At 34.7% G+C, this 27,117-nt stretch overlaps 1 protein-coding gene across 1 annotated transcript in view; it reads right to left on the bottom strand.

The window, feature by feature from the left end:
- Positions 1-4,096: 4,096 nt before the first annotated feature.
- The window catches only part of LOC148113353 (uncharacterized), an 87,300-nt gene continuing 64,279 nt past the window's right edge, over positions 4,097-27,117 (bottom strand). The window contains exons 2-3 of the mRNA XM_087895048.1: positions 7,217-7,256; positions 4,097-4,697 (exon numbers count right to left, since the gene is read on the bottom strand). Coding sequence (XP_087751174.1) covers positions 4,474-4,697; positions 7,217-7,256 — 264 coding nt within the window. The 3' untranslated portion in view covers positions 4,097-4,473. The remainder of the gene's footprint in view (positions 4,698-7,216; positions 7,257-27,117) is intronic.

The raw sequence follows: 27,117 nt of genomic DNA, 5'->3' as shown, positions 1-27,117 counted from the left end.
TTGCATGTATTAGCAACAAAATATAAATGTGAAAGGGCTGCAGGGCAATCTATCCTAGTCAACTCAGCCAATTTGATCTACAGGGAAGAAAGTATAGATCCCACACTTCGGGAAGTATCAGGATAAGTGTGTGTGTGTGTGTGTGTAGGAAATCAAAAGGCTCCTTTTTTGTGTAGCACAACTATTGTGGAAAGCCTCCTATGGAGATCAGTCTGGCTTCCTCTTTGTTGGTTTTCTACTAGCTTCTAAAATCTGAGCTTTTTGGGAGAGCCTTCCCCTGTTTTGAGTTGTTGCCATCTTTTGCTCTCTATTTTTGGAATGTTGTTGTATTTTTAATTTTTATATGGGGTTTGTTTTATATCACATTTTTATGTGAGCCACTGAGAGCCATTAAATGCATAATGACAATAGAGATGAGGACATCAAATTAGAGAAAGAATCTTTAAAACAGCTTGATTTCTAGGGGTTTAAAAAAATATATCAGCAAACGGAGTAATCTAATCTCTATGGCCAGGCTTTTCCACAGCATTGGCAATGCATCACAAAAGCACACCTCCTCAGCCAAAAGCTCTGTAGGAATATTATTTGGAGTTAACAATAAATATTAACTGGACTTTGCTTATAAGTAGCTTTTTTATCATCATGGGACAATGTTTTAGTCTTGAAAACTGAACTGTTTCAATACAATATAAAACAAATGTTTCAGAGGAATGTATATTTTGTAAAAAACAAAAAAACCTACTGTGTTCAAAATTGTGTGTGAATGTATGTGTTGCTGAGATATCATATTGTATGAAATCAGCATAGAATCAGCAAGTCTTTTTAAGTTTTGTACAGGCTTCATGCTGTTTTCAAGATGTTACTATTATATGCCAAATTGATTTCCAATGTGAATATTCTAGTTTTGCTGGAATAAGATGACTTCAGTTCTACTAGTGTAGACAAGATTCTTGAGATGACAATTCTCACTCTGCTTGTACAATGTTTCCTAATGGAAATTAAATTACATAGAACAAGAACAATTTAATATATACCAGGTACACTACAGTCTCTGCTGGCTATGGGTGGTCAATATTTATCGCTACATGAGCAAACTCTCAAGTTATATTCTCTCTCTCTCTCTCTCTCTCTCTCTCTCTCTCTCTCTCTCTCTCTCTCTCTTTCTCTCTCTCTCTCTCTCTCCTTGTGCTTATGCTGTGCAAAGCATATTTGCACAGCATTTGCAAAGGAAGAGTGAAAATCTGTTAGTTTCATCACTAGTATTTTGTTTTAGTTTTGGAATGGAACTGCATGTGCAATATTAATGAGGTATATATCACTAATGTACATTGCATTAGCATTCATTAGCACATATAAAAGAGGAATATTCATGCAGATATAAAAACATGGGTTTTTTTTTTTACACACTTATTCATTGCTTACTTTAAGTAAATATCGCCTAAACAAACATTTGGGGAAAATAGAATAGAATAGAATAGAATAGAATTTTTTATTGGCCAAGTGTGATTGGACACACAAGGAATTTGTCTTGGTGCATATGCTCTCAGTGTACATAAAAGAAAAGATACTTTCATCAAGTATCATAAGGTACAACACTTAATGATAGTCATAGGGTACAAATAAGCAATCAGGAAACAATATCAATATAAATCATAAGGATACAAGCAACAAAATTACACTCATACAATCATAAGTGGAAGGAGATGGGTGGTAGGAACGATGAGAAGATTAATAGTAGTGCAGACTTAGTAAATAGTTTGACAGTGTTGAGGGAATTATTTGTTTAGCAGAGTGATGGCATTTGGGCAAAAACTGTTCTGGTGTCTAGTTGTTCTGGTGTACAGTACTTTATAGTGTCATTTTGAGGGTAGGAATTGAAACAGTTTATGTCCAGGATGTGAGGGGTCTGTAAATATTTTCACAACCCTCTTTTTGACTCGTGCAGTATACCGGTCCTCAATGGAAGGTAGGTTGGTAGCAACTTTTTTTTCTGCAGTTCTAATTATCCTCTGAAGTCTGTGTCTGTCTTGTTGGGTTGCAGAGACAAACCAGACAGTTATAGAGGTGCAGATGACAGACTCAATAATTCCTCTGTAGAACTGTATCCGCAGCTCCTTGGGCAGTTTGAGCTTTCTGAGTTGGCGCAGAAAGAACATTCTTTGTTGTGCTTTTTTGATGACGTTTTTGATGTTAGCTGTCCATTTTAGATCCTTGCGATATGGTAGAACCTAGAAATTTGAAGGTCTCTACTGTTGGTATTTTGTGGTCTAGTATTGTGAGAGGTAGAATTATGGAAGTGTTTCTCCTAAAAACTGCCACCATTTCTATGGTTTTGAGTGTGTTCAGTTTCCGATTGTTCTGGCCATACCACGAGGCTAGTTGTTCAATCTCCTGTCTGTATGCAGATTCATCATTGTCTCGAATGAGACCGATCACTGTTGTGTCATCTGCGAACTTCAGTAGTTTAACAGATAGATCGTTAGAGATGCAGTCATTGGTATACAGAGAGAAGAGAAGTGGAGAGAGCACACAGTCTTGGGGGCCCCCTGTGCTAATTGAACAGGTATCTGATGTGATTCTGTTTAGCTTCACCTGCTGCTTCCTGTTTGTTAGGAAACTTATGATCCACTTGCAAGTGTGTTCAGGTACCTATAGCTGGTTCAGTTTAGTTAGAAGAATGTCTGGAGTGGTGGTGTTGAATGCTGAACTAAAGTATACAATGTACCTTAAAAATGTACCTAAGGTTTCACTCTAAAACACAATAGTAGTGGTTCAATCATTAGACAGGACTCAGTAGTAAACATGTTGTGTAAAAAAACAACTGATGAATATGCATACATGAATTTGATTGTGAAAATTCTCAACAATTTCACTTTGGTTTTGAATAAGAGATGAGAAGAAATGAACCATGACAATTAAATAACTGGAGTGAGAATGTAATTTATTTTAGAATTCAGATAATTTATTTATTTTGCTGGGTGCTAGTATTTTATTGTATTTATTTTCTCACTGTTTTGGATTTTTCTGAATTTAATTTAATTTAATTTAATTTAATTTAATAATTTAATTTAATTTAATTTAATTTAATTTAATTTAATTTAATTTAATTTAATTTAATTTAATTTAATTTAATTTAATTATTTAATTTAATTTAATTTAATTTAATTTTTTAATTTAATTTAATTTTTTAATTTAATTTAATTTTTTAATTTATCATATTTCTATGCCACCCAACTCCCAGGGGACTCTGGGCGGCTTACAACAAAAATAATACAAACAATGAACATATTTTTTTAAAAAAAAACATTATAAAAGCATTTTAAAAACATTAAAAACACATGCACGCCATCCATGGTCGAATCTCGCAAGATTGAACAGCGAGATCAACGGCCCCAGGCCTGCCGGAAGAGCCAGGTCTTCACCGCTTTCTGGAAGGCCAATAGAGTGGGGGTAGTCCGGACCTCAGGAGGTAACTGGTTCCAGAGAGCTGGGGCAGCCACAGAGAAGGCCCTCCCCCGTGGCCCCGCCAGCTGGCATTGTTTAGCTGATGGGACCCAGAGGAGACCAACTCTGTGGGATCTTAGCAGTTGCTGGGAGCTATGCGGTAGAAGGCGGTCTCAAAGATAGCCTGGCCTGAGCCATGTAGGGCTTTAAAGGTAATAACCAACACCTTGAATTGTGCCTGGAGACCAATAGGGAGCCAGTGCAGCTCGCGGAGAATTGGTGTAATGTGGGTGCATCTAGGTGTACCCACGATAGCTCACGCAGCTGCATTCTGGACCAACTGTAGCCTCCGAACACTCTTCAAGGGTAGCCCCATGTAGAGTGCGTTGCAATAATCTAACCAGGAGGTGACAAGGACATGAGTGACTGTGAGGAGAGCCTCCTGATCCAAGTAGGCTCGCAATTGGTACACCAGGCGAACCTGTGCAAAGTTCCCCCTAGCCACAGCTGCTAGATGTTGCTCTAATCTTAGCTGTGAGTCTAGGAAGACACCCACATTGCGAACCCATTCTGAGGGGGACAATTTCTCCCCCCCCCCCAGAACCAGGAATGGACAATCTACATAGTCTTTAGGAGGCAATACCCACAGCCACTCAGTCTTGTCTGGGTTAAGTCTTTTACTGGTCATTGAATAAATAATAATTGATTGATTGAAAATTCAGATAAATTTTTTCCCCTTTCCTTTTATTATAACAGTGTGGTTAATCTCATACTACAATTAAACTATAAGGACCTATATAAACTATAAGGTTGTAAAAGAATAGTGAAGTTGCTTATAACCATAATACTATGGACCAGTAATGAACAAACAAATTGTTGTTGAGGATGTTGTTGTTGTTTTAAAGGTAGTATTAGTATCAAGGATTTCGTTACGGTAAATGAGACTTTACCTGACTATGGTCCAATCTGTACTTTTTACCTTCGATCACCAGTAGAGGCCAGTTGAAGCTCTGCTTTAAAACTATTTTTTCAGTACTTCAAAAATATTCTCCTTCTCACCCCATTCTGAGTCATCTTTCCTAACTGCAAACTTTTATTACAATCTAGCAATATTCCAAGCTTCTTTTCTGGCATATCTTTTCTTTCCAGTGTTTGCTCACTGACTTGTATGGCCATTTTATGCTGGGCCGTTTTCATTTGCTCAACAGTTTTCCTTTTTCTTTCTTCCCTTTCAACTTCAACAGTTTTCTTTCCTTAAAATAAACAAACATTAAGTTGCAATGTAGGTACATCGGAGAAAAATTACATGGTTTAAGTGAGTGAACCTGGCTGCTATAAAGTGAAATCATCAGTTGTTTTTGCTCTAAATGTTTTATGGACCAACAAATGAAGAATTGTCTCCATTGCTTTAAGGGTTTTTGTTTTGTTTTGTTTTTTGGAGTGGGGGAGACAAAGTATCATTGTAAAAAGAAAAGTGAATATTGAATACAGTATGAAGATACCTATATTTCCAAAAATATAGGAAAACAAAGAAAAGAATGGGGTTTCATGAGGAAGGAACAATTCCTAAAAAATAGCAGGTGTTAGTAAATACTAGCACCACATAGGTGCCAGACAGCACAATTTGCCTTCTCTGAATGGATTAGAGTGGCAAGAAACAAGGGAATGGTTGCTGAGGTCTATATTAACCATAGATTAGACTAAGTACCAACCTGGCCATATTATCAAATCATTATAATCTAGATAGGATTTTTTTTAAAAAAATTGGCTTTAGGAAAAGCTGAGAATAGTACTGGAGATAGGGAGCTTAGGCTGCTGTGAGGAATTATCCCATTCTAGGAGCTTTGGGTAGGATAGTGGAGATCTAAACTAAACTAGGGCTATAGCAAAATTGTGGCTTATTGGGTTTTTAATGTAACTTATTCAGGCTTTCTTCCAATGCATCATTTGTCTTCACTTGTGAAACGACCTTAGAACTCATTTGTGGCAATGTCGATTGTGATGAATTTGTCTCTTCAATTGTGAAGATAAATGCCAAATCAGGCCCAAGTCATCGTGCCTTGCTTTGACATATAAATCCAGACACAAAGGGGAAAAGGGAATAAGACTGAATAAGGGAATATTCCCTCCAGGTTTGGTTAAAGTGATACCAAATCTTTTGTTGCAAAAATTGGACAGGTCCTTTAATAAATCCTGTTTGTACATTCATCTTTTGACACTTTCCTTCAGGCAGCTGCCATTAAAACACTCAGACCTTTCGTTCAGACAACATACGGCTTCTACATTCAGTGGATACTATAAGTGATCTGTAAAAGCCCTCTCAAAATGCTAGGAGCCCTATATGAGGAAATAGCTGTGAAAGAGCCATTTTTCAGATTCACAGAACAATGTCCCTATCAAGAAATGAAACTTCAATGCCACTTAAGTGCATTTTCTATTTTATGCCCTTCAATATATCTCTTGGTGTTAGGGAGGGAAAGAAGGGAAACTGGTTCCCAAAGAAGGGGGAAATGAAGATGATGAGACCAAATAGGCAAATCTATATTCAGATACTGTGCTTTTCCCAGACTATTATTTTTATCTTTGTTTTAGAAGCACTGAATAATCTGTTGTGAAGAGTAACAACTCATGTAAATGGGGGGGGGGGTTGCTGCATGTTATTCCTAGTTTCTTTTCTTTTCTTTTTCTTTTTTTGCAAAAGTTCTGAAATTAAGTTAGTACGTGGTTTGACAGCCTGAATTAAAATCTTTTCTGATAGTTATGCAGTAGTACAGGTTCATGGAAATATCAAATGGAGTACTGCTGGTTCCCAATTTAAATTTCCATGAAACAGTCTAACAACTGGAGATATAAGAGTTGTGATATACCTACTTTTTCAAATTGCTTTTTGGAAAACACCCTACTTGTAAGTACCTTTTTGGGGAGAGGGTCTTTTCTGTGCTAAAAAAAAAAGATCTATGTGTCATTACTGTGGCAAGCATATTGTATTTGGTTTCATGAAGCATGATAAAACTATATCTGGAAAACAGTTGAATCCTTCACATGCTAGACTGAGTTCCCCCATCATGCTAAGCCAGTGATGGTGAACCTATGGCATGTGTATCAAAGGTGACATGCCCCAATGTTTTGGGTGACATGTCAGCCTTCATCAATAACTGACAACTATTCTTGAAAGCATGACTCGGAAAATGAGTTTGTTTCTCTTGCATTTCATTTTTGAAATATGTTTCTTTATATAATACATAGCACCACACATGATTGGGCTCTATTTATGTACAAAATTGTTTCTTTTTTGTTGGGGGGAATGGGGTGATATGCCAGCAGAGTCAAGTTAGGTATTTTTTGAATATTTGACATACTGAACTCAATTAACTCTTTTTCTATGGGAAGAATTTTTATAAATCTTCCCACAGAAGTCTTATTTTAAATCCATCTTTATCTGTAACTTTTAAAGTCAAAGTTCTAATCATAATTATGCTAAATATCTATGGAGATTCTCAGTCATCCCAAAGGTGCTTTTTCAAGAGGCAACTGGACTTTCTGGTTTTTCTTTGAAGTTGTTTTGCTTCTCATCCAAGAAGCTTCTTCAACTCTGATCATGGATGAGATTGGATGAGAAGCCAAATGTCTTCAAAGAAAAACCAGAAAGTCCCATTGCTTCTTGAAAAAGCACCTTTGGGATATAATTTTGCTATTTATTTTCTCCTCCCAGAAACAAACTCCTTAGACTTGTATTTAAAAAATTTTCACTAAGGATTGAAAAAAAACTCACCTGGTGTTTTCAGACTTGTGGATCCAAAGATTCCTAATTGCTGAAAAGAAGTTAAGCAATTTTAAAAACTGATTAGAAAAGGAAGCATATGAACAATGTTTCCTTTAAAGGCTCTAACATTTTTTTCAAACTACAGGTGGTTTCATTCTTTAATTTAAAAGTAATGTATCATTAGGATTTGCCCACCTATTAACATTGTTATTTCAAATATCAATGATTACCTGTGCAGTTCTTATGATGTGGTTTAAAAAAACCTGAATAAACTTGGATAATATATGTGCCTTAAAACAACAGAACCCATGTATATACAAAACACACTCTCAGAAAAAAAGAAGAATCCTTTGCAAAACTCTACATTAAAATGCAATGCCAATTAATATTAGAATCATCTTATTAACTATATAATTTTGTCATGATATTATTTTTTTGCATAACATTTGTATATACCTCATTAGCAACAATATTTTCCTGACATTTAAAGATAGACTAAGGGATAACTTTAAAATTTTAGTAAAGGATAATTATACTACACTGAAAATTTTCAACAATGAGTGACAATCATTTTTAACACTATTGACATTTCAGAACAGTATGGGTCTGATCATTTTCTCATGAATTTTTATGAGGATTAAATTAAATGAATTAACTTTAATGTTGCTTGACCTGATTAATTAGCACACACAAAACTATAAAACACTCTTGAGTTTGGATACAGTTTTCACAGTTACCTATTACCACAAAGTACTGAAATTTGACTGAATGAAAACATCATAATTAAAAATGAAGCAAGTATTTTTTTCTACCATTATACTCTTTGAAATGGACCCAAAACCAGGGGATATACTTTTGGATGGATGAATATCTAAAAGAAAACAAGCAGCAAAAGCTTCTCTCAACACTTATTCTTTTCGAAACAATGCAAACCATGTCAAAGAATTTCATCATGATTTTTAGAATGGGAAAAATGATGGAAAAGAAGAGAAAAAGAGCCAGTGTTCCCTAATATCTTTACAGTAGTTAGGGAAAAGTATGGAAGACACTATATTACATTACTCACAGTCTCTTCATCACTCATGATTTTATTAAGGGTCTATATCACATTTGCTACTAGTTAGAATAGAAATGACCATCCTATCAAAGTCAAGTCTTTTTTTTTCTCTCTCTTCTGGATGCTTCTCTGGAACTTGCTACATCATAATGCATTGGTCTTTAGGAAATGGATTTTCTCAAAAGACTTTTTTTTTCCTGTTCGTCTGCAAGTACATTACCTCACAACTCTGTGTTTCCAAATATAACCGTATGACAATTGAGGTGTTTAGATCCTTGCCTCTTTCACTGCACACAAGTTCTAGTTCGGTGAACTATGTACTCTATAGTACTTTAAGAAACCTGCTTTGTAAGCAACTCATCTGACTGAAGAATGCTTAAGAAAATAAAGGGATCATTGCTGACTACTAATGCAAAATGAATTCTAGTAAGGGGGAAAAACTATCACCAGCAAAAAAAGAAAAGTTTATTATAATATATGCAGGTAGAACTGTGCAAAAATGATAATGTGGCAATCATTTTTGTCACTCACAGTGACACCCAGGAGAATAGTAGCTGTAATTTTACACATAATCAGTAATTCTCAACATGAAGAAAACTAGATTGTTAATTTTACTTCTGCAAGTTGAAATTCTAACTACAACAACTGCATATTAATATGGCTTGAAGAATTGTCACCTAGTGGACTGTCTTTTCCAAATAAATTTTCCTGCCTGGTATGTGACGCAATGCTTCAGGTCCCCACATCTTAAGATGTTAAAGATTCAGGGTTACCTTTCCTGTAACAGCTCCAATATGTTGGAATATTCTACCTCTTAAGAGCCAGATGGCTCATATGTTTCAATTGTTCAATAAGGATATAATTTCATTGGGCATTGGTGGTTAAGGGCCCTTCCATGTGTTGTAATTTTAATTAGAGCCGATTTAATATTTAATCGTTTGAATAATAATCATGCCATTTTATCTGAGCTGCACAGATTATGTAGAAACAAACAAGATACAATGTAGACAAACAAAGATATAGATAGATGATATTTCTTATTCATTTAAAAAAGGAGAAATGTATTTTAAAGATTGTCTATTTAGGACTACACCCATAGGTCCAGTGAAATTGTTATAGGTAAAGGAGAAATGAAAGTTATTTATTTCAATCATTGCACTTCTTTACATATCCTTGAGTATTTTATGTTTAGTATAGGTTTTGGGAAGAAAGTCATAACTAATGCTTTAGATGGGATATAGTCACAGAAAACATTTTCATCAGTCATGGTAAAGTTGTTAGACAAGTTGCTACTAGCATTAATGAATATTAATAAGAAAGAACCATAAAATTCAGTATATGGCTAGAAAATAAAATGCTAAGATTTATGAAATTCAAATAACCTCTAGGAGAATATCTATAATTTCTATGTTTTTTCCTCCATTCAATGATATCCAATTCTCAGACACTGCAGTTTTCTTGGAAAGGTATTTCAGAAGTATTTTACCATTGTCTCCTTCCAAGTACTAAGAGAAAGTGATTAGCCCATGGTCAACCATGCCCAAGGCAGGACTAGAACTCACAGACTCCCACAGACTACCTGATGCTTTAATCTCTACACCAAATCAACTCTATCTAACTAGTTATTATCGATTGCAAATGCTGCATCCGCTTCATACATGTGTGCAACATCACAATATGTGTACCGATAAGGGACACAATTTTACAATGTGTTTACACCAACACAATACTGTTTTTGTCATTTGTTTTACTCCTTGGGTAATCTTTTCATCAGTTACTAAATTTAGAGTAAATCTGTTTCTGTCCCTAGAACAGTATCATTCCTAGTAAAAGTCTGAGACTATTATACTGGAAACTGTTTTCAGTATGTAAACAACATTTACACATCATTCAAAAGAGACAATAAAAAAAGCTAAAAAGGAAACAAAAAGACCAGAATACCTCCTTGCCAGCAATCAGCACCCAGATAAGTAGGGATTAATACCAGGAGCAACACCAGATAAAAAATCAAGCAGTAAACAATACCCTAATCAAGGTGCTACCAACTCAGACAAAGAATCAAGCAGCAATCAACAGCCTAATCAAGGAACTACCAAGGAGAAAACAACACCCCACCAACTGTGAAAGGCCAAGCTACTGTATATAAACAGAGAGCAAACCCTACTCCCTTCTAATAGATATTACATACCATAGTCAGGTAATGGAACATCTGCAGAAAAACAACCAAGTTCAGAGAGTATTAAGAACTTTGAACTATAAACATTTTTCTATTACTCCCAAAAATTCAGACTGATTTTTTTTTTACACTAGAACACTATTTTTTGGAAAACACACCACGATAAGGGGAGGCAATCTACAGAATATGATATTTCCTTAGCACTATCAATCTTCTATATTTTGAGGAAGGAAGGAAGGAAAGGAAGGAAGGAAGGAAGGAAGGAAGGAAGGAAGGAAGGAAGGAAGGAAGGAAGGAAGGAAGGAAGGAAGGAAGGAAGGAACATTAACAACACTATTTTATTTTTCAAAATTTCAGCTAACACGTGTTTTGATTCTTGGAGTCTCTCAAATTGAATGTCTCAGAATATATAGTCAGGGTTATAATGTTAAAACTCTTTTCATGCTTCACAACAAGTTGAAAAGCTTCTAGTCAGTGGTAGAGTACATTCTAATTCATACTAGTTCTAATGACTATATTTGTTCATTTAACCTATGTTTTTCTTAAAATGATTACTTAAATTTACTTTTAGTAATTTATTCTACAAAGCCAATCCACTTATGTATCAAATAATTGTATTTTATAACTTTCCTCACCAAAGTTTTCTTAGGCATTTTCATCAGTCTGCAGTTTTTTTGCCTTAAAAGAAATTAATTTTTAAAATACTTTCTAATTTATTTAAGCTACATATTTTGTATGCTTTTTAAAAGCCAAGCATGACATAATGGTATTAAAGTGAGTTAGCAAATCCCACTTAGACAATGCTCAATAAGTATAATTCATGTGTTTGTTCTCTCCCCCCACCCCCGTATACAAATAGACAGATGTTTAGACTTTATCCTTTCTGCAGGACCTATTATTATTTTATGTCATTTGCTGTATCTGCTTGGATTTCTTCCTAAGAATAAAGGACTTGTTTGCCTTCTGAAGTGATTCAACTGTTGACCTTAGAGCTTAGACAGAATTTAGTGGTGATGTCAGGCCAGCAGATGCTACATGATGTCAGTATGAGTGAATTCTAAATGGCCTTTTTCAACCCTTGGTGTCCTGGAAATAGCAGGAAATACCGTAGAGAATTGACATATATGACTTCTGTAGCTCAATTTTATCTGATTGCTAACTGCTCCAGAAAGAAGAATAGCTTCAATGAATTTTGTTTTTTTGTATTTTTCAGAGAAAGAAGAATGGGAGATTTACAACACATTTCAGTTTACAGAGATAAATAAAAACTGAAGATAAAAACAGAAAGGTTTCCTACATATTTTGCCACCAGAAGAAACATTGCTTTTGAGACACATATATTTTTACCAGAACTGTGAGATGAATTGTGATTTGTATGTTATGGACCCTCAAATATGCCTTTTTAAAGGCAACATATTCAACCACCCTGAATGAGACATCCCCTCAATCCTAAAAGAAATCATCCCTGACTTTTTCTTTGGAAGGACAGATACTGAAGCTGGAGCTCAAATACTTTGGTCACCAAATGAGAAGAAAGGATTCATTGGGGGAAAAAAGAAAAACCCTGATGTTGGGAAAGATTGAAGGCGAAAGGAGAAGGGACAGCAAAGAGTGAGATTATTAGACAGAGTCATCAACACAATGAACATGGATTTGGAGAATCTGTGAGAGACGGTGAAGGATGGGGAGAGGCTGGTTTGCTGTGGTCCTCGAAGTTATGATGGGTAAGATATGACTAACCAACTGAATAACAACAAAAGAGAGATCATTGACAAAACCAATTTTGGTCGCCTTTGAAAGCGAGATATATGCTTTTTCTAATTAATTCTGTCCCAAAGCAAACTCCTTGTGGATAGTCTCATAGGCTACAGAAATCTATAAATGTTCTGACTAAGTCAGCAGCGAGTAAGATTCCAGTATGAATGACAGATAGCAGGCAAATGAGCAGGCATAATGGAAAGCAACACAATGTTTAATACGCAAAAATAATTTTGCAAAAGTGCATGCAGCATTGCAACAAGGCATCAGCAAACCAAAAGATATAAGTATGCTGTTTAGGGCAGAATTATATTCGTAACATCTGCTGGCCAAGTGATGGAAACAGTCCACAACATGCTAGTACAGCTGTGGTTGGAATGCTACAGTGCTACTTAAATTAGATATGGGATTTAAGGCTAATGTTCTCCTTCAACAGATAACAAAATCAATTCCAGGGTTGGTACCAAGAAGCTTTCCATCACCAAACCTGCTGGTGTTTTGTGGATGCACTTACTGAAAAGTGGGATTACATACTTTATGAAGTAGGGATGCAAACAATATTTTTTTTTAAAAAATAAATCTTCTTTTGATCAGGATTGAAGGTCATTCACCCATTGTAGTAAAACATGCAATTCTAAAGATTCCCAAAATCTAAAAAGCAATTAAAAGGCTATTTCCAAAAGTAATTAAGAAAGGACGTATTTGAACTCAGTATCTTAAAAAAGTGCCGACCATGGTTTGCACAAAGATGGAGATCTAAAACCTATGAAAGACTGCTTTCTGTCAGAAATGCATGTAGCAGTTCCAAGTCATCCACTTGTATGGAGATGAATCCTGAAGAGCTGATCCATTTGTTTACTCTGCTTTCCATCGTGATTATCAGGTCCACCCTCAGCAGAGCTCCCTTTAATTTGCCATTTCTTTGCTGGAATTTTCCTTGACTGTCTACCTGTGAATATAGTATTTCTTTGTCATCTGAAGTGACTTATCTGACTATCCTGAAGACAGAATCATGTGACGTAGCTGAGCTAACAAATGCTGCACCAAGAATTGAAGCCCTATTGACAGACAGTCTAGTATGCAAAACAGTTTTGTTCACTTAAAAATGCAGACGAAGCAGCTATCCCTATTTCTCTCTATATATCTGATTATGATTCCTCTTCTCAAATAATACCACATGGGGGGGGGGGGGGAGACTACATCTATGAAAATTCCCATACTGTGCATACATCTATTATCAGATAAAACTGGTCTGAACTGTATAACTTGGTATTAAATTGGAGTGGATTTTCAATATCTTTGCTCAGAATGTATAACAATAAATTAGAAGTATGTGAGCCTGAAAGATGAGAGATGAGAGGTGCCTTAGCTTATGATATACTAGCTTGTTTGAGCTGTTACATGTTATATTTCCCCACTATTCAGTTTAACCATTTTGCCACTGTAGCAATCAAACAAGGATTATATTCTTGAAGCTGTCAGATATATGACTTGTTAGCATCACTTAAAATAGTGAAAAACTTGTTCTGGAAGCATTCATAAGAACTTGTACATAAAACACTAGGAATTCTCTAAGAAATGACTGATTTCTTTCCACTGTACATCATTAAAAAGACTGGGTGTAAGAAAGTTACCATAATGTACTGACTACCTAATAGACACAGCTAAATCTAGGTATTATGCTTAAGTCTCTTGGATACATTAATGCAAAAATCTAAAGCTAAACTTAGTTATAAAGCCCAGGCATGGATATTTAAGTATCTCTTTCCATCTAATTTATATTGAATTTAAGTTTGCATCTCATTCAGATATACACATGTACAAAAAAATGTCCACTTCTATCTAAGGTCATTGAACTCAGGATCTGAAGAGTTGGTTTTAATCTGAAAGCATTTCTGAGTGTCTCACCTCTAGGTCATATTCTACACATAAAGACTGGGTGCAAATTATTGAACTGTAGCAACTTCTTTCGATACTTTTACAGATTTCCAAGGATAGTATCTTGGATATATGTACTTAATATCCAAAATACACATGACTTTATGGAAACCTAATATGTGGCTGAAATTACATTTCACAGTATTAAATATATATGCAAAAGTTTTTTCCATCTTAGACAGACAAACAATAAATAATATGCTTATTTGCTATGTATGTGTTCATCTGTTATTACTTTTTGTAATTTTATTTTCTTTAAAAGATCCATGTGCTATAAAATAATCAATTTTAGTCAAAAGCTCTTTGGAGTTTGAAGACAATACCATGAAATTTTCATGAATCTTTTGATATGTAGAGCTGTCTCACACTTCTATTAACACACCTTTAATAAAATTTAGAGTTATTATAACTTAATTCTAAATGAATCCATTCAGGATATCTGAAAGCAAAGGGGACCAAAATATTTTTTTCAAGAAAGAAAAAGAACCTCTAATTTTAATTCCAGGGTTTTTTCAAAAAATTACTGAAGGAATTAATTAGCATTCAATATTGACAAAATACATTCAAATACATTCAGTAATAATGAAATTGCTCTTTGGATCTTCAGCTAAACTAAACCAGAAAAAAAGTCAAAATTATTGGCCATATTAGTCATTTAACATTGCCCAAACTCAATAACAATTAGGATTTATTAAACACATTCTTGTCTCTAATACAACTTCATATGGTAAGGCTTGTTTTCAATAAATCGTTAAATATAATGCTAAGGATTTCATTTAATCCCAGTGATAGCTCTCTGTTTACTCAGCCTTACATGTGAAATCACATTCAGAAAAGCTCATTTTCCTGCCCTCATGTAAAAGATAAAATAAATACAAAATTCAGTTTGGCCTACACATTTATTGCGTACTGAAAACCACCTTTGAGAGTTAGTTTTGTGTAATAGTTAAGTCTAGAAATTGGGAGACCATAAATTCTAATCCTATCTTAGGCACAAAGGCAGCTGGGTGACCTAGGGCTCAGTCATTTTCTCTCAGCCTTAGGAAGGAAGCAGTGGCAAACTACTTCTGAAAAAGTCTTGCCAAGTAAACTGTAGGGCCTTGTCCAGTCAGCCCTTGAGAATTGGATATGATTGAATGAATAGAAGAAAAATAAATAAATCAACCAGAGTTTCAATTGATTTGCAGGCTAGATTGTCAAAAACCCACTTTGTGATTGCTAAAACACAGAGAAAATGGGGTATATAGGATTTTTGTAATAAATTATCTTCAGTACATGAATCAAAAATATGTTCATTTGAAATGTTCCAATGTTCCTGTATGCAAATAAAAATGTTCCTCTATATTTGTACAGTAAAAAAATGATTAAAATATATGATATATCATATATTCTTTATCTGATTGGTCTCCAGCTTAACACTGACTTTTATTTTTGTAGTATTTGGAATATTATAGACATTTATGAATATAGCAATTTATGAACAACATAAAAACAGAACTGAGGAGATTACATGAACCTTTTCCCCCCTGATATTGGCCGTTCATTACCCACAACTATATAGAAGAAACCTATCTTAGTTCCTGGCTTTAATCCCCATTTTAACCCTCAGTGATTGCTTGTGTTTCTATAAGAATTCAGAAACTGACAGGCTTATCTAGATTTTGAAAAGGCATATTGTGATAGTATATACTTACATGCAAAAATGTAGGCGTCCTTGATCAAATTATATTTCAATGAGCCCATAAATGAATAGAACCTGACAGAACATCTACATGGTAGAAAAATTAAACACACCTTTAGGCAAAATTGAATCCATACTTACTATTTTTATGCAATTGTTTATAGATACAAAATAAAAGAGTAGTGATTGTGACAGGTGCAGAACTTTGGAAACCTTTCAGAAAATACTTCTGTACCATGTTATTTGGCATAAATAATAGGTTTCAACAGTTTCCTATAACACTTTGAAGTCAGTGTTTTGCTGAAGAAGTAAGTTTTGCCTGGCAGCTTCACTCTGAACCTTGTTGACAGGCAGTTGAACCACATCATGTAAGGAGCAAAGGGATGGCTTTGAGGGACAGGAGAAAGAGAACTACCAAGGACATGGACAGAAAAGCAGGACTTAAGCCTAGGACAAGAAAATAACTTGAGCAAACATCTCTGACAAGCCTTTCCTAGTTGACATAAAGATAAAAGAAGAGAGGGGAAAAGCATTCAGATTTGCAAGGTTTTGTTATAGTTTAATACCATTTCAAGAAGAACCTCAAAACTAAGTGGGAATTTCTAAGTGGGAATTTCTAGAAATGGAAACCAAGCCAATAGATATAAAGGAAATGTAGTAAACTTCTGAAATATCTCAATTCACTGTGAATAGTCAGTTAGAAGCACCATAGGATGGTGGCAAATACAGAAGCTGATTTAACAACAAATGTAAATTAATATAACTAATGTCACAGTCTCTGAGCAGATGAAGCAGCCACTATTTCTCGAAGGTAGGAAGACGTGAGATCTCAACTCACCTGCAATTAACACAATCTCCAGCCATGTTTTTGGCTTCATACTATCTGTTATGTGCTGATTCCAACTAGACATTTATTTAGCATGCTGCACTTCAATTCTTCAGCAAAGGTTTTTAGTTTTATTCAGCTACTGTGGCTTGTGGCAGAATGAGGCTTCCCTTCCAGATAGTCATTGCTCTCCTTTTTTTTTTTCCTCCAGTGGAATGATGAGAAGTTGGTTTTCTCCAGCTCACCCACCCACTATTCAAAAATTAATTGATAGATCTTTATAGTTGATATCCTTCCAATCAAAGAAAGTGTAAATTTTCCCATTTTGCCAAGTCTGTCCCTATCTGTTGTTTAAGTTTATTATAGTTGTTTTCTTTAAGCGTGCTACATCTTGCTGACAAATATATCCTCAAATATTTAACTTTGTTTGTGACCTGCATCTTTGATATATCCGCCAATTCTTCTTTTTGCTTTACCAACAGATGAATATTTTGCCTAGAATTTTATATTTGTTCCAGACAATTCCAATTAGATTGGGGAAAGACTTCTTTGAAGAATTGAATAAAATGGTGTTAAAATATATTTGGCAGGGAAAGAAGGCAAGGATAAGATTAAAGTTGTTACAAGATGCTAGAATAAGAGGAGGTTTTGGCCTACCAAACTGGGAACTTTATTATCAAGCAACAAGTTTGATGTGGATTAAAGAATGGATAACATTAAGGAATACTAGACTACTGAATTTAGAAGGTCATGATTTGTTGATGAGGTGGCATGCTTTTTTATGGTATAAGGGAACAAAAATACAGGGGTATTTTAGGAGACATCATATACGCAAGGCTTTATTACTGAACTGGGAGAAGATTAAAAAACAACATTATTTGAAAATTCCAGTCTGGGTATCAGTGATTGAAGCTTTTTCATATTCAGTAATATTTAGAAGAGAACAAATTGTTAGATATAGTGAATTAATGGATGAAAAGGGTGAACTTAAGTCAAAGCAAGAATTGGAAGAACAAGATTTTAAGATGGATTGGTTTTCTTATTTGCAATACGATATGAAGAAAACTCTAAACAAGAAGGTTTTTACAATGTTTTGACTAATTTAGATAAAATATTGGCAGGGTCTGATGTCTATGTAATTAAAAAACGGTATGTTTATTTACTAGAGGTAAAATTGGAAGAGGAACAAGTTAAAGAGACAATGATAGCATGGGGGAAAAATCTTGGTCATGGGATTGATTTAGAGAAATGGTAAAAATTGTGGTTGCAAAATTATAAAATGACAATGTCTATAGCATATAAGAAGAATTTGTAAAGGATGTTTTACAGGTTGCATCTACCCCCGACGAGAATAGCCAGAATGTTCAAGAATAAATCGGAGAAATGTTGGAAATGCCATCAGACTCCGGGATCATATTACCATATGTGGTGGACATGCACAGAAGCAAAAAGATATTGGACTAAAATCCGCAGATAGAAAACACATTGACAAAGAAACACATTGACTTTAAACCAGAGATATTTTTATTAGGGATTTTACCAGAAATATATAATAAAGAATTGAGATATTTAATTGTGAATGTTCTAACAGCGGCTAGAATTGTGTTTGCTAAAAATGGGAAAGGTGAGAAGATACCTACTGAGGATGAAGTTATTAAGAAAATTATGGACTGTGCTGAAATGAGTAAACTGACATTTGAAATTAGAGAACAGGAAAATAAACAATACTATTTGATTTGGGACTTGTTTTATCAATGGCTAGATAATAAAGCATGGAGATGAAAGATGAAAGATGAAATTAATGTAATGATAAAATATAGGAAAGGGTTTTTTTTGCTAAACAATGGCTAAATGAATATAACATATAAAATTGTTAAATAAGAGAAATTAAATAATTGGTATTTTGGGATAAAGGATTGAGCACAAAATAATTTTAACCGATCGACACACTGTTTGTAATTGTATTTGAATGATGGTGATTTTATGTTCTGTTTTTGTTTTAAATAAAAAAAAATTCAAAATAATAATAATAATTAATTGATAGAAAAGTGATACAGCAGTTTTTGTTTTTGATCAGATGACCACCTTGTAGTCCAAGAACAGAAAAAAAAGGTTAAATTGCCATTTTGTTTACTGACCCAGGAAGTATAAAAAGCAGAAAATTCCTACAGTGTGGGTTTTAATTTACACTATAAGGACATAACATCAAGTCACCACTACTTCCAAATCAAGGAAGGATTTCTTAAATCAATTACAGCTTGGACCACTTTATCCCTGGAGACAAGCAATGGAAGGCTGCAATGAGGAAAAGCTCTATGATTGCAATTCTATACCTACATACATAGAAAATGTATTCGATTCAGTAAGTCTTTTTAAAAGAGTGTATATGACTATACTGTTTATATATACAACAAATCTATACCTTTGGATATAAATTACAATGAAAATTAGTGGTTGTATCAATTATTTTTCACTTTGTTGTAGCTTAGAATAGATAAGTGTTTATATACAATATTGTAAAACAGTACTGAAAACTAAAGACTCAGATACGTACCTTAATATAATATAATACAATATTTTATTTTATTTACTTGTTTCATACTTTCTTACCCACCTCTTCATTTTAGTTTCCTGAATCTGTCTGACTACAAGGTTAATTGCTGAAACTATGGCAAATCGTTTGCATTATGAGAAATCTAAATACATTGAGAAAGGTTTCATACCTCCATCATTCTGGTTTTTTTTTTTAAATAGACTTAAATATATAATTAACATCCCATAGGATTCATACAGGATAAATGAAACCTTCAAGCCTTGGAGCCAATTTTTCTAGTTAGCAATAATATGCCTTATTATCTTGACAGGACATTTGGCACAATCCCAAATTAGAACATGATAAAGGGAAGAAGGATGGAATTTATTGTGTGTCTGCTCCCACCTCTATTTTTTTATGATCATTCTTACTAATATTCATTGGCAAACCATGTTGAGAGGTTTATTGCAGTCCTAAGCGAGGGCTTCAGGTGTTAGTCAGGCTAGGGATATAACCCAGCAAAATCTCTCCTTAAATTACACTTTGATCTAAAATGAATTAAAACCCCAGGAAAAAGAAACAAAACCCTAGATGGGAAAATATATTCAATGTAATACTATCCTTACTCTAATATTCATTCTGCTAAAACTGAACTCTTCTTTAAAAAAAAAGAAAAGAAAATGAAATCTTGTCAGTTTTTTAAAAGGTAGAACTTGAATCCTGATGATAACAGAAAGTCCTGATAATGCAAATATTACAACATGTTGAAGTACAGAGATACAAATCCTACTTCCATGTACTTGTCTCCAGCTGTCTGAAGGTATCTGTTTATGACACTAGCGTTCATATTGTGCTTATTTTTGTAACACTAGACAGGTTGGCCATTACCCTTTCCTAAGATTTTTTGTTGTTATTTCCAAGTCTAGGTTACAGACCTGGGATTTCCCAGAAGTCTCCCACTGATATATTAATCAGACATGGAGTTTTCTGTTCTCTCCCTAATTCATTGGATTTTTCTTCAGCATATAAGTCTAGCCCCTGCTATAGATACTGTAAATTCAACAACTAAAATCAAGGACATAGGGAAAAATATAGATGTAAGGAGATATGAATAGTAATGACATGTGGACAATCTATATGCAGACTGTCATTTCTTTTCAAGAAATCCTGACGTACTGTCATCTATAATTTTTACTAAGATTCTCATATAATGCTGCCTAATGCACAGAATTCTACACAAAATTTCTACTATATATTATTTTAAAAAGTATAACTACAGGGAGAAAAAAATGGGTTGTGGCTTCTAGTTATGGCTGATTGAAGATGTCTCCATGAATAAATAGAGATGGCAACCACTGTGAAGATAAAATATTAGTTTGACAAGTTGTTCAAATTTGTCCAGAGATGGGAAGCACAGGAAATTGCCCACAAGTGCTCTGTATGGCAGCTCCTCACAAGGTAAACATACTTTCTCATAGCATTTGGAAATATATGAATATTAGGGACCTTAAAACAGTGGGCTTAATTTGACACCTGGTGTATTTTGCCTTCTTTGAATGTAAGATATTTTAAACAGAGACCTAAGAATTTAAAATAAATACAATTGGCAAAATACCAATAGAATTCTGCACCAAAGTTCTACTATATACCCTTTTTAAAAGTACAACTGTATGAAGAAATTTCTCTCTATATAACTTTTGCTGAAATGTTTGAAAAATAAATTTATAATTAAATAATGTACTCATGGAAAATGTTTGAAATGGAACTAAACTTATATTAAGAACTGAGGCTTAATGAAGGTGACCAATGGACACTAAGGAGCTACTGAACCAGACAGAAAAGAGTTAAAATGGCTAAACTTGCTCTAACTATTTTTATGTTAAATAGTATTTTTGAAACATGGACTGAAATATTAATAACTATTATTTCAGAAAGGATTTCGATTTCAATGCATAAACTTTTACAAGATGAGAGAAGGTTTTTTTTTTTTTTTAACCTGACATAGACATTATAGAGTTTGGAGACATGGAAGATAACAAAATCAAGATTAGCAAAATGGGAATACAAAAGTAAAATAAAAAAAATCAAGGATCTTGACATGGAACAGATGTGACAAGAAATCCTGGTGAAAACTTGGAAGACTCCTTTTAAGAGCCAAAGTGGATGAAAGATCAACTTCTGTGATGACACAGGAATGATTTAGAGCACAGGTGTCAAACTCATGGCATCACGTTGCCATCACATGATGTTTTTTTTTTCATTCACAGAGCTGGGGTGGGCATGGCCTGTGTGTGAAGCATCCGACCCATGGGCTGCCAGTTTGACACCCTTGGTTTAGAGGTAAAGATTGTGGAGAGTAAAAAGAAGGGAATATAAAGTTGGAATATTTAACCAGGGATAATGTTTGTTTAATATTTCTAATAACTCTTTTTGCTGAACCAAGAATAAAAAGATGATTTCTGGGTTGTGTAGTGTGGAGAGGTTATGTGGAGAAGAATTTATTTGTAACTTATAGCATGGAAGAGGGTGAAAATTATTTTATTAGTTTATGCTCAGTGTGATGAAGGTTAGAAACCATTTCCTTGTTGCTATTTTCTTTTCTCTTCTGCTTCTCTTTTCCTTTTCTTTTTTCTTAACATTTATTTTTTCTTTTAGTTTAGTTTGTATTAGCTTTTACTATGTTTATTAAAAAGTATGTATGCAGGAATTCAGATACAGATTGCTAAGAATGATGATCTTTTGCCTCTCTTTCTCTATGGTCAAATTTATTGAACATACAATTGTCCTGTTTTCATTCCATGATCAATAAAGAGGAATCTAATTTCACCCCAAATTCAGTTTCTTGTTATCAACTTTATTTTGTGAACTCTTGCCAAAGCATTACCTGCTAGCAGTTCTAAGACAGAGACAAAATCCTAGACAGGCCACATGAAATGGGAGTTCCTTAAAAGCTCCATCTCTGTCTCTGTTTTACATTTGGACCTTAGAGTCAGATGAATTGATGATGAAAGAAGATCAGAAACGGGTGGAATTGAGTAAGGTTTCCTAATTGTTAACCATAGAGAGACAACTATTGCATATATTGGGGATTTTTTTTCCCTTTCATAGACTCAGAATAAATAAAAACAGGAAATCAAAGCTTTTGCAATGACTTTGGAAATTAACAACATTTTACTAAATCATTATAAATTATGTCTCCTGGAAAATATATTTCAGTTACGGTATTTTCCGGCGTATAAGACAACTGGGCGTATAAGACGACCCCCGAATTTTCCTGTTAAAATATAGGGTTTGGGCTATACTCGCCGTATAAGACTACCCCTCTTCCAACGCACACCAAATAAAAATTAAAAAACATCAACTGGCTCACCCACAATGTAAAAGCAGCTGTGCTAGACCCAAAATGGCCCCTGCAACAAGCAGGAACCTCACACGGCCACAAAAAGCCCAAAAAAACAACTTTCACACTTTACACACACACAACACAACACAACACAACTGGCTCACCCACAATGTAAAAGCAGCTGTGCTAGACCCAAAATGGCCCCTGCAACAAGCAGGAACCTCACACGGCCACAAAAAGCCCAAAAAAACAACTTTCACACTTTACACACACAAAATTCCACATACAGCTTTGTGAGATTTTGTGTGTTTGTGTAGTTAGAGTGAAACACTACAGAAACACACTAAATCTCAGAAAGCTGCACAAATATTATTTTATTTTTATTTTTATATGAAAACTAAATTTAAAACTTCCTAAACTTTAAATGGCTAGGTCTAAAAAAGAACAACTAAAAAAACCCCCAATTAACTATTTTTTTTAAAGCTCCCAAAGGGGAAAAAAACTTACCCAATAGAACAGGGGTCTCCAACTTTGGCAACTTTAAGACTTGTAGACTTCAACTCCCAGAATTCCTCAGCCAGCTTTGTTTTGCTGGCTGAGGAATTCTGGTAGTTGAAGTCCACAACTCCTGCCTGCTTGATTGCAGGCAGGGAGTGGCTTGCTGATGGAATGGATTCAGGGAAGCGAACCAAGGCAAGCGTTGCGATTAGCAGCTAAGGTAAACAAGCTGGAGGGGGAAAACTTTTTTCCTTCTCCATGGCTCTGGCGATCCCAGGTGAGTTGCCTGATGAACAGATCGTCAGGGCTTGGATCGTCAGAGCCATGTGAAAGGAGAAAAGTTTTTTTCTTCTCCATGGCTCTGGCGATCCCAACTGAATTGCCTGATTAGCAGATCGTCAGGGTTTGGATCGTCAGAGCCATTTAAGGCTAGTCAGAGCCTTTCGGGCTGGTCTGCCTGGTTACAGGAGAACGACACCCGGTGTATAAGACGACCCCCGACTTTTGAGAAGATTTTCATTTGTTCAAAAGTCGTCTTATATGCTGGAAAATACGGTAGTTAACCATGAATGAATGTTCAACCACAAACATGAATGTTCAACTGCAAAGATGAAATCTTAAACCTATGTAAGATTTCAATATATGTATATAAATATATATACAAATACTTCTAAAGATTATCTATGGTTTTGTGCTTTCAGTTTATTCATTTGAAATTGGTCTCAGGTTACTTATCATTATATTTTTGCCTTGACAAAAATAATTGTAAAAGATCAAAGTTCCATTTTGAAATATAATATAAAGCTACATTACAATACAAAACAGAATTTTAGTTTATATTCATTGTGGGATTTTAGTACTAATGGAAAAAATAATATTGGGATATGGTTATCTAAGCTCGCTGATAAATGTTTCTTGTGTTTATTTCCCTTGGTATTTATTTTAAGTTACATGGTTAAATATTTCATTATATTTAATAGGATTCTATTTTTTTATTTTTATTTCAGTCTTTTGAAGTGGGGGAGATTATTAATGATTCAGTTTTCATTTCTCAGAAGAGTATGTATTTCATTTCTATATCTTAAATGAGAAAATGATAAGTAGTATCTACATTGGAATGACTTTTTAATTCTGATTTTTTATTTTTAGGTACCGTATTTTCCGGCGTATAAGACGACTTTTTAACACATGAAAATCTTCTCAAAAGTCGGGTGTCATTCTCCTGTAACCAGGCAGACGAGCCGGAAAGACTCTGACGAGCCTTAAATGGCTCTGGCGATCCAAGCTCTGGCGATCCCAGCTTTGCCTGCTAATCAGGCAACTCAGCTGGGATGCCAGAGCCATGTAAAAGGAAAAAAACTTTTTTCCTTTTACGTGGCTCTGCAAGCTCTGATGATCCCAGCTGAGTTGCCTGCCAATCAGGCAACTCAGCTGGGATCGCTAGAGCCATCGATCCAAGCTCTGACGATCCCAGCTGAGTTGCCTGCTAATCAGGCAACTCAGCTGGGATTGCCAGAGCCCTGTAAAAGGAAAAAAGTTTTCCCCCTCCAGCTTGTTTACCTTAGCTGCTAATCGCAACGCTTGCCTTGGTTCGCTTCCCTGAATCCATTCCATCAGCAAGCCACTCCCTGCCTGCAATCAAGCAGGCAGGAGTTGTGGACTTCAACTACCAGAATTCCTCAGCCAGCAAAACAAAGCTGGCTGAGGAATTCTGGGAGTTGAAGTCTACAAGTCTTAAAGTTGCCAAAGTTGGAGACCCCTGTTCTATTGGGTAAGTTTTTTTCCCCTTTGGGAGCTTTAAAAAAAATAGTTAATTGGGGGTTTTTTTAGTTGTTCTTTTTTAGACCTAGCCATTTAAAGTTTAGGAAGTTTTAAATTTAGTTTTCATATAAAAATAAAAATAAAATAATATTTGTGCAGCTTTCTGAGATTTAGTGTGTTTCTGTAGTGTTTCACTCTAACTACACAAACACACAAAATCTCACAAAGCTGTATGTGGAATTTTGTGTGTGTAAAGTGTGAAAGTTGTTTTTTTGGGCTTTTTGTGGCCGTGTGAGGTTCCTGCTTGTTGCAGGGGCCATTTTGGGTCTAGCACAGCTGCTTTTACATTGTGGGTGAGCCAGTTGATGTTTTTTAATTTTTATTTGGTGTGTGTTGGAAGAGGGGAAGTCTTATACGGTGAGTATAGCCCAAACCCTATATTTTAACAGGAAAAGTCGGGGGTCGTCTTATACGCCCAGTCGTCTTATACACCGGAAAATACGGTAATTAATACTATATATTACTCTTTTTTCTTTATGTATGGTGTTTTAAAATTTTATTATTTATTTATTTGGGCCTTTGAATTTATTTTTGATTACCTGAGTTAATTTTTAACCATGTGAACTCATTCCTTTGCAAAATTTTAGAAGTGATTTACCGTTGCCTCCTTCCTATACTTGAGAAAGAGTGACTGGTCCAAAGTCAGCTAGCTGATTTTGTGTCTAAAGCAGGACTAGAACTCATGATCTCCTGGTTTTTAACCCATTAACCACTACACCAAGCTGGCTCTTACTGTATGTATGCAATATAGCCTCCATGTAAATACTGACTTCCAACAAATCACATATTATCCTACCTTTTAAAAAATACTATTTGGCTTTTAATATTTCTTTTCCTATTTTCCCATTGTTAGGACTCAGTGATATCCACTTTTTTTGGTCTTTTGCTAGTAGTAAGTAACTTGAATTACTCACATCATTCTCCCTGTCAAACACAATTATCTTGGACTTTGATACATTAATTTTAAGATCCATGCTTCTTATTGCATCATACCGCTAACTAGCAATTATTGCAAATCACCAGTTTCTCAGTCAACATCAGAAAATACACACACTTTGACAAACTCAAAAAATACCTCTGAATTCACCCTATGCATTCTTTATGCATTTGTTCCTAAAACTTTAACTAATGTTCAGTTTTAAATTATTTATAAGAGTTCAATTTATTCTCATATATACTTTACTTCCAACATATATATTTTTGTAGCTGCATTAAACTACTCAAATTCAAATCAATTGACATAAAAAACCTCCTAATTCAAACATACAATTCACTTCTAAATTAACAAATCAATGATACATTTTTCTGTCACTTGTACATTTTTCAATGATTATCTGAAGACCAAAAATATGTACATATTTTATGTACTGTACATACATAAATGCACACCACACTTTATTGCAACTATATTTTTCTTTATAACTTTTCTCATTTTTCTGTCAATCATCCTCTTGTATATGGTTTTTTCCTCCTCCATGGCCTCCTTCATTTCATTTTTCACTTAGCACTATTTTTTCTATTCACACACCATCATTATTTAAAATAATTAGTTTATACTGGATAGGACTGATTCTGTATTATCTTTTCCAACACCTTATTGAAAGAGTAATTTATCTAATACTTTTTCATATCAGGATATATATTTTCTCTTATGATGGCACTATCCTTCTTGGTTCTTTCATTTGTTTCTTAATCTTCCATTTCAGTTTTTTATTTATTTACGATCTTGAAAAAAATGGCTGATACCATATTCAGAACCTGTCAGCCCATATACGTTTTCTAGTTTGCATTATAAAAATCATACTTTCAGATTTAGATACATTCTTTATCATATGTACATATGAATGTAATTTTCATTTAATTTTATTTCTTTACCGCCCTTCTCCCGGAGGACTCAGGGCGGTGTACAGCCTGATTAAAAGCACAAAGACAAACATCAATTAAAAATAATTAAAATTATTAAATAGTTTCGGCTCAAATTTAAAACCCCCAAAATTTAAAACCCCTAATTTAAAATCATTACATTGATAGCCCGGCCTGGCGGAACAACAGGGTCTTGAGGGCACAGCGAAATACACGGAGGTCGGAGATCTTACGCATTTCCGGGGCAGTTCATTCCACAGGGCAGGGGCTCCCACAGAGAAAGCCCTCCCCCTGGATGTCACCAGCTGACATAACTTGGCCAATGGCACCCTGAGGAGACCCTCTCTGTGGGAGCAGACTGGCCGGTGGGAGGCTATTGGTGGCAGAAGTCGGTCTCGAAGGTACCCGGGTCCTAT

Source organism: Pantherophis guttatus, chromosome 5 (assembly GCF_059756535.1).
Source record: "Pantherophis guttatus breed Tessera chromosome 5, ASM5975653v1, whole genome shotgun sequence".
Lineage (NCBI taxonomy): Eukaryota > Metazoa > Chordata > Lepidosauria > Squamata > Colubridae > Pantherophis > Pantherophis guttatus.
This window is presented reverse-complemented; position numbering and strand designations above follow the sequence as displayed.